Source organism: Dendrobates tinctorius, unplaced genomic scaffold (assembly GCF_039654945.1).
Source record: "Dendrobates tinctorius isolate UK_male_01 unplaced genomic scaffold, ASM3965494v1 ptg000073l, whole genome shotgun sequence".
NCBI lineage: Eukaryota > Metazoa > Chordata > Amphibia > Anura > Dendrobatidae > Dendrobates > Dendrobates tinctorius.
The window spans coordinates 18904360-18913594 of NW_027361741.1; the positions used below are offsets into that span (position 1 = coordinate 18904360).

Sequence of the window (9235 nt, forward strand, 5' to 3'; positions counted from 1 at the left end):
TACAAAATGTGTGCACTTTTATTGTTTATATTTTTTTCAAATATTTATTTAGCAATAGACTATATTTTGATTTTTTATTATTTAAAAAAAAATATTTTTACAAGTGTTTAAAATTTTTTTGACTTTTTTCTAACTTCTCATTGTTTTGCCCCACTTTGGGACTATCATTTTTTGCAGTCTGATCACTTCTGTAGCATGGAGATGAATCAGCATCCCCATGCTATAGAAACTGTCAGCTCTGTATTGACAGGGAGAGTTGCTGATCATGCACTGCTCATGATCAGCAAGTTTCCTATGTCTGGTGACCCGTATGTCATCATGACGACATCCGGTCACCATAGCAATGATTGAGACCACACATCACGCCGCTGGGCATCCAATCCAAAGGCAGAGGGGCTGTCAGCCCTGTGCCGGCTTTTGGAATGCTGCAATCTTGTTCAATCACATTATTTTGAGAGTTAGGCCGGGGTCACACTGGCGAGGAATACGGGAGAGTGAGAGGTGCAAAAAGCACGCATTAGACACGGACCAATGATTCTCTATGGGGTCCCTCGCACCAGCCGTATATTTCTCATCCGTATTCTACGCTCCGTGCCACTCGCAGCATGCTGCGATTGTCAGCGTACTACGCCCATAATACGCCAATGCAAGTCTATGGGTGCGCAAAAAATACGGATTACACACGGAACACACGTGTGACTTGCGAGAAATACGCACCAGGTGTCTTTTAGCAAAGCCGGCAATTCAGTGCGCTATACAGTAAACTCACACTGACAGGTTTAATAAAGAAATGAAAGAATAGATATAGACACATAGAATACATATATATATATATATATATATATATGCATTTTATGTGTCTATATCTATTCTTTCATTTCTTTATTAAAACTGTCATAGGGCTCCATTATATGTCCATTTTGCAAGCCTGCGAGAAAATCTCACCATACGGATGCCATACGGATTACATACGGATGCAGACATGTGCAAAATACACGACCACACCTTGATTACGGATGACATACGGAGCACTGTTTAGGGGTCTGTCATCCGTATTACGCATGTAAAATACTGACAGTATTTTGCGCAGGTTAGTGTGACTCCAGCCTTAAAGTGCTAGGAGTGGGCTGTGACTGCTCCTGGCTCTTAGTGCCTGGTGTCAGCTGTCAGAATCAGCTGACACCCGGTAGCAATCCCCCTCACCCCCCCGTGTGCATGGGTCATCGCGATGACGTCCGATGTCAGTGAGGGGTAAAAGTGATCACTGAAAAGCATTCGGTATTGATCTGTGTAGTGGATCTGATTTTAAAATGATCATTGAATTGGGAGACAAGAAAATATCATTTTTTTATATAAAATAAATAACATGAATGGATCAGAAACACATAAAATGAGACTTTAAAAATGGTCTAATAAGGACATAAAGACCTCTAATGGACATTTATATGAATGAAAAATGTCATCATGTCAAAAAACAAGATTTTATAGAATGCTATAGTGGAGTTACAACACATTCTAATATGTTTACATAATCATAGAATGGAATATTAATATCTATCAAATGGTTCCGTCTCTGGCTTAAATTAGCCCTGCAAAAATAATTGGGCTCTTTGGGAGATATAGACAAGCATGTTGGATACCCAAGAGTAAAAGAAAGAAAAATGCAACTATCATATGATGTGCTTCATCAGACAAAATGCACTGTGCGTGTATATATATATATATTGTATATCTATGTAATTCCATAAGTAAGAAGCAATGTGCTCTCAAGATTATTGTAGCAAAGCAGGATGTGCTTTGCTATTTTCTTTCACTGAAGTTTTAAAAGATCAGTTGGAGAAAGAGCAATACCATTAATGAAAGCCTTCAATTGTACATGTTTTAAGAAGTCATAGGTAAATAACAAAATACTGTTATTTGTCAGGAGGGGTTTATTTTCATGATATTCTGTATATTCTAGGTATTTTTCCATTAGTTTTGTTATCAAAAAGACAAAAAATGGGGCAATATGGATTTTTCTTTGATTTCATGTGTAACAATTTTTAAATTAAAAAAAGATTTTAGTTCAGTATTCTCTAAATTAATTTTTTTAATTTATTTGGGTTACATGGATACCAAATATGCAGAAGTAAGTTATATTTTTGACTTGTACAGTGCCTTTAAAAATTATTCATACCCCATGAACTTTTCCACCTTGTTTTAGTTTTCACTCATAAAATTAAATGTATTTTATTGGAATTTTATATGATACATCAATAAAAAGTTGCAAGTATTTGTGAAGTGTAAAGGAAATTATCCATGGTTTTCTCATTATTTTAAATATATAAATCGGAAAATGATGTGCATTTGTATTCAACCCCCTGAGTCAATACTTTGTACAATCATCTTTCTCTGAAATTACTGCTAAGAGTCTTTTGGCGTAAATCGCTACCAGGTTTGCACATCCAGAGGCTGAAATTTTTGCCCATTCTTCTTTGCACACTAGCTCTAGCTCAGTGAGATTGCATGAAGAGCATCTGTGAATAGCAATTTTCTAATCTTGCCACTGATTCTCAATGGGATATAGGTCTGTACAGTGACCTGGTCATTCACACAAACGAATATGTTTTGATCTAAACATATCAGTTGTAGCTCTTGCAGTATGATTAGGGTGAATGGCCTCGGTGAGCCTATGTCCCAGTGTCAAAGCTTTTGCAGTTTCTAACAAGTTTTCCCCAAGCACTGCTCTTTATTTATATTATCATCAATTTTGAACAGCTTGCATGTTCCTACTGATCCTTACAGCATCATGCTGCCATCACCATGCTTGAGGGTGGGGATGGTGTTTTTAGAGTGATGTGCAGTATTATTCTTCTGCCACATGTAGCATTTTGCATTTAGTTCAAAAAGTTCTTCGGTCTTATTAGACCAGAGCATCATCTTCCACATGCTATCTGTCTCCTCTACATGACTTTTTGTATTCTGTAAATGAGGCTTCTTATTGCTACCTTTTAAAAATGGCTTTCTTATTGTCACTCTTCCAATAAGGTCAGATTTGTGGTATATATGACTAATAGTTGTCCTGTGAACATATTCTCCCACCTGAGCTACGGATCTCAGCAACTCCTCCAGAGTGACCATGGGCCTTTTGGCTGCTTCTCTCTATTAATGCTCTTTGCTTGGAATGTCAGTTTAGGAGGATAGCCATGTCTTTTTAGATATGCCACTACCTGGACAATATCTTCTTAAATGCTGAATTTCTCTGTGTAGGATACATAAAAAAAAGAAAAAAAATTCTCGCCTCCCGCACCATTGCTGTTCCATGGATGTTGGCTCTGGGTCTGGTGCTGCTCGGTGTGAGCGTTGCAGCCCATTAACCGCTGCTGATTGACAGCAATGCTTGTGTGGCATAACAATGTAATGTAAGCAATACCATATTTGACACCATCATCAGTGAAATTGTCATGCGCCTATCCTATCTCTCTCATGCATGATGATACTGAGCACTTGGCAGGATCTGAAACTAAAAGAGATCATTTTGTACTAAGGGTATAATTGTAATCAAAGCTAATTTTCAAACACCATATTGTTTTTCTGAGGCCCTGTGTTTTTGGTTCCTAATAATGTCCTCAGAATTTATGGTGTTACAAAGTTAGACAACTCTAAGAGTAAGTCCACACGGTCAGTAATTGGCAGTGCTTTGGATGCAGCATACGTCCGCAGGTGAATCCGCATCTGTTCATTGAACCATGCGGATTCACCACATCCCATACATTCCATGGGTGAACTTTATCTTGCTGAGGCTAGCATCTCCGCAAGATAAATAGACATGCTGCAGTCTGGAAAGACACGCCGCATGTCCGTCTCCATGGATGACCCTCGGGCATCTGTGCACGTATAGTGGAAATGGAATTTCAAGAAATCCCATCTACTATGCTGTAACATCTGGACGCTGTGCAAGTTTGCAGCGTCCAACCAGCAGCATTTACTGACCATGTGCACCTACCCTAAAAAGTGTTTCAAATGTTTTTTTTTCAATGTAAGGGTTAAAAAAGGCCTTGATGCCTATAATATTACATGTGACATGGGCCAATATAAATGAGTTGTTGGTTCAGGGATTTATTCTAGCTCCCATATATGATATCAGGAATCAATATACCTTCTAAAAAGAGGCAACCAGAGGATAAAAGCCAAAGCGAAAATTTCAATTTATAGACACCGTGTTTTGCGTTACTGCCGCTCATCAGTGCAACGTGTGAGATCTGGTTTCGCTGGGTGAGAAGCATCTGACCGGCATTGAAAGTTTAACGTTTCTCCTTGCTGAGAGTGAAATGCCAAGCCTGACATGCCAAGGTGAGGAGATTTTTAAGCTGTAATGCTGCTCTGCGAAATATGCAAATTGTCTCTTCAGAGAGGAAGAAGTCTACAACTCTAGTGCCACCTAAAGGAAGCAGCAATCCTAAAAGTTAATGTCGACCCTTTAACGAGCCTTGTCACATGAGTTATATTAAAAGCCAGAACCAAAAATTCAATTTGCAGACACTGAGTTTTGGTGTACTGCCCCTCATCAGTGAAAAATGTGATATCTAGTTTTGCTGGGTGAGAGGCATCTGCAAATTGTCTCTTCAGGGAAGAAGAGGACTAGAACTCTGGTGCCACACAATTTTTAATAATGGGAGACACATTATTGCTAATTGCACAGCTATTTCACATCTCTGACTCTCATCTCACAATGTACAACTGAGAGCAGCTGTCAGGGAGTTGTGGGAGAGCCCAGCCTGGCTTCTTACTGTTAGCTGAGCTTTGAAATGCGTGCTATGCTCATCATAGCTGTCATTGCTGTTAACAGCCTATCACAGCTTCTCCCCATGCCCCATAGCACAATCCTATTCTACACAACTGTGTGATAGTGTGCTGTATTTTTTTAAGCCAAAACTTGATTCAAAGAGCAGATGAAAGTGTAAATCTTTCCATTATATTTTTGAATAAATACAACATTTTCCCAGATAGGGTGCTAATGTACATATAACAAGGTAAAAAACCTCATACAATAAATCACAACACCTATTTCACAGGTTAATTGATGCCCAGAAATCATATGAGTAAATGAAACCAATAAATATTTAGAAACATTAAAACAGTCATAAATCAGAGTGCTTCTCAGAAATGCAGGGATAGATGTGGCATACCATCAGAAAGCAAAAATATAATATCTAGATGTAGTATCACATAACGTATTGTAACATTATATATTATATATAATTCTGATCCCAAACTAAATGTATATTTAACACCTCATGCAAAGTATTAGGCCGGGTGCACACAATCTGGAATTGGCAGCGCTTTGGACGCAGTGCATGTTCGCTGCGCCCAAAGCGCTGCCGTCTATTGAACGCAGGTGAATCTTAATGTGTTCAATGAACCGTGCGGAATCACCACATCCTATACATTGTGTGGTGCAGTAACCTCTGTTACAGCTCAGGAATATTTTTGTTAAACGCATCCAGTTGTGGAGTTTATTTTTATTCCAAGAATTGTTGATCAAAATGTACTTATGTTCGTGGTGCAACCCTTTTATAAACTGTGATAAACAATGCTCTAAGAAAATGATTGGTCTTGCCCACCATTCTCTGTCATATAGTAGAGCAATAGAAATGTATCTAGCACAAATATTTTTTTTATAAGTAAGGTGTTATTTTTTTTCTCTTCAACACCCACCGTATTGACCAAAATACTGGGTCTAAAACTAGATGCTGGAGATTCGGCATACATTTTTAGGCAAGTTTGTTAAAATTGATACTCTTTTTTTTATGTACAGTATTTCACAATGAAAGATGGTGGCGCGCAATGAAAGTCTAATGATGGGATTCATGATTTTGGGTTTTCCTGGGTCTTCAGGTCTACAGTATCTCTTTTTTACGTTACTCCTGGCCTCTTATTTGATAACTCTTTTGAGCAACACAATGATAATCCTAATTACCTGGAAAGAAGCATGTCTTCAAACACCTATGTATTTTTTTCTCCGTAGTTTCTCATTTCTCGAAGTCTGTTATATTACTGTAACAGTCCCCAAAATTTTAGCCACAATCACTGTACATGGTCGCTTCATTTCATTTATTGGCTGTATGACTCAGTTATTCTTTTTCTTCTTCTTGAGTTCCACAGAATGTTTCCTACTTGGTGTTATGGCTTTTGACCGTTATTTGGCAATCTGTCATCCTCTACAATATCCATCTCTAATGACCACCTCGTTCTGTCGTAATCTAACCATAACTTCTTGGATTGTCGGCTTCACAACTACTTTTCCTCCAATTTTACTGATCTCGCAGCTCACATTTTGCAGTAATATTGTTAACCATTTCTTTTGTGATGCACCGCCACTACTAAAGATTTCATGCGTAGATACTTTCTTAAATGATCTTTTGGATTTTATATGTGCTTCTATAGTAATTGTAACGTCGTTTGCTGTAACACTTTTTTCTTACATTTATATTATTATAACAGTTGTAAAAATCCCTACAACTAAAGGAAAAAGAAAAGCCTTTTCCACGTGTGGGTCTCATTTAACTGTTGTTCTTATCTATTACGGTACTGTTATTTTTATGTATGTAAGACCAAAAGTGGGATTCACTTTTACGCTTAATCGAGTGGTGTCAGTCTTTTATGTTGTGGTTACACCAATTCTAAATCCCATTATATACTGTTTACGGAACAAAGAAGTTAAAGAATCAGTAAAAAAACATTTAGCGTCAGTCAACTTATTTTACTAATCCTAATAGTGTTACATGTACTATCACAATTTATTGTAGAAAATAAGATGTTCAAATATTCCTTTAACCCCTTCCTGACATGAGACGTACTATCCCGTCCATGGGACCTGGGCCCCTATGCCCATGGACGGGATAGTACGTCTAGCGCGATCAGCGGCGCCCACGTGGTGAGCGCCGCTGATCGCGGCCGGGTGTCAGCTGATTATCACAGCTGACACCCGGCACAATGTGTCAGGGGTGGTCACGGACCGCCCCCGACACGTTAACCCCTTGCACACCGCGATCAAACATGATCGCGGTGTACCGGGGGTTAAAGGGAAGCATCGTCAGGGAGGGGGCTCCCTCCGTGCTTCCCTGAGCCCCCCACGGCAGCGCAATGTGCAGCGCTGCTGCGGGGGGCTCCTTTCCTCCAGGCCCCCGAATCCAAGATGGAGACGGGGGCCTTCGGGGGCCTGAGGAAGCTGGCTTCCTCAGTGCCTGCAAAGCGCAGGCATGAGGAAGCCTTCTGCAGTGCCTGTGTCAGATCGCTGATCTGTCACAGTGATCTGTGATGTGACAGATCAGCGATCTGTCACAGGACAGTGATGTCCCACCTGGGACTATTTAATAAAGTAAAAAAAAATAAAAAAAAGTGTTAAAATAATTAAAAAAAATCGCCAAATAAATTAGAAAAAAAAAAAAAAATATTTCCCCAATAAATCCATTTTTTGGAAATAATAAAAAAAACAATAAAAGTACACATATTAGGTATTGCCGCATCCGTAATGACCCGCCCTATAAAACTGTCCCATTAGTTAACCCCTTTAGCGAACCCCTTAAAAAATAAAAATAAAAAACGAAACAAAAAATAATGATTTATTATCATACCGCCAAACAAAAAGTGTAATATCGCGCGACCAAAAAGACGCATATAAATATCCATGGTACCGCTGAAAACGTCATCTTGTCCCGCAAAAAACGAGCTGCCACACAGCATCATCAGCAAAAAAATAAAAAAGTTATAGCTCGCAGAATAAAGCGATGCAAAAATAATTATTTTTTATATAAAATAGTTTTCATTGCATAAAACCGACAAAAACATAAAAAATGACATAAATGGTTACAGCGATAGGGCTATCGCTGTAACCATACTGACCCAAAGAATAAAACCGCTTTATCAATTTTACCGCACGCGGAACGGTGTAAATGCACCCCCCCAAAAGAAATTCATGAAACGCTGGTTTTTGTTCATTCTGTGTCCCAAAAATAGGAATAAAAAGCGATCAAAAAATGTCACGTGCCCGAAAATGGTACCAATAAAAACGTCAACTCGTCCCGCAAAAAATAAGACCTCACATGACTTGGTGGGTCAAAATACAGAAAAATTATAGCTCTCAATATGTGGTGATGCAAAAACTATTTTTACAATAAAAAGCGTCTTTTAGCGTGCGACAGCTGCCAAATATAAAAACCGCCATAAATAGTAAATCAAACCCCCCGTCATCACCCCCTTAGTTAGGGAAAATTAATAAAATTTTAAAAAAAGTATTTATCTCCATTTTCCCATTAGGGTTAGGGTTAGGGCTAGGGTTAGGGCTAGGGTTAGGGTTAGGGCTATGGTTAGGGCTAGGGTTAGGGCTAGGGTTAGGGCTAGGGTTAGGGCTAGGGTTAGGGCTCAGATTAGGGTTAGGGGTGTGTTGGGGTTAGGGTTGGAGTTATAATTGGGGGGTTTCCACTGTTTGGGCACATCAGCGTCTCTCCAAATGCAACATGGCGTCTGATCTCAATTCCAGCCAATTCTGAGTTGAAAAAGTCAAATGTTGCTCCTTCCCTTCCAAGCTCTGCCATGCACCCAAACAGTGTTTTACCCCACATGTAGGGTATCAACCTACTCAGGACAAATTGCAAAACAATTTTTGGGGTCCAATTTCTCCTGTTACCCTTAGGAAAATAAAAAATTGGGGGCAAAAATATCATTTTTGTGGAAAAAAATGATTTTTTTATTTTCACGTCCGAGTGTTATAAACTTCTGTGAAGCACTTGGGGGTTCAAAGTGCTCACCACACATCTAGATAAGTTCCGTGGGGGGTCTAGTGTCCAAAATGGGGTCACTTGTGGGGAGTTTCAATAGTTTAGGTACATCAGGGGCTCTCCAAACGCACATGAAACCCGCAGACCATTCCATCAAAGTCTGCATTCCAAAACGTCACTGCTTCCCTTCCGAGCACCGACGTGTGTCCATACAGTAGTTTTCTCCCACATATGGGGTGTCAGCGTACTCAGGCCAAATTGGACAACAACTTTTGGGGTCCAATTTCTCCTGTTACCCTTGGGAAAATGAAAAAATTGGGGACTAATTGATCATGTTTCTGGAAAAAATACGATTTTTTTATTTTCATGCCCTGGCATTATAAACTTCTTTGAAGCTCTTGGGGGTTCAAAGTGCTCACCTCACATCTAGATAAGTTCCTTAGTGGGTCTAGTTTTCAAAATGGGGTCATTTGTGG

General features: G+C 39.3%; 1 protein-coding gene across 1 annotated transcript; it reads left to right on the forward strand.

Annotated features, from left to right (window-relative positions):
• The first annotated feature begins 5813 nt into the window (after window positions 1–5813).
• On the forward strand, window positions 5814–6749 carry LOC141096291 (olfactory receptor 6B9-like). The gene has a single exon (XM_073582831.1). It carries the CDS (start codon window positions 5814–5816, stop codon window positions 6747–6749), a length of 936 nt encoding a protein of 311 aa, XP_073438932.1.
• Window positions 6750–9235: the final 2486 nt, after the last annotated feature.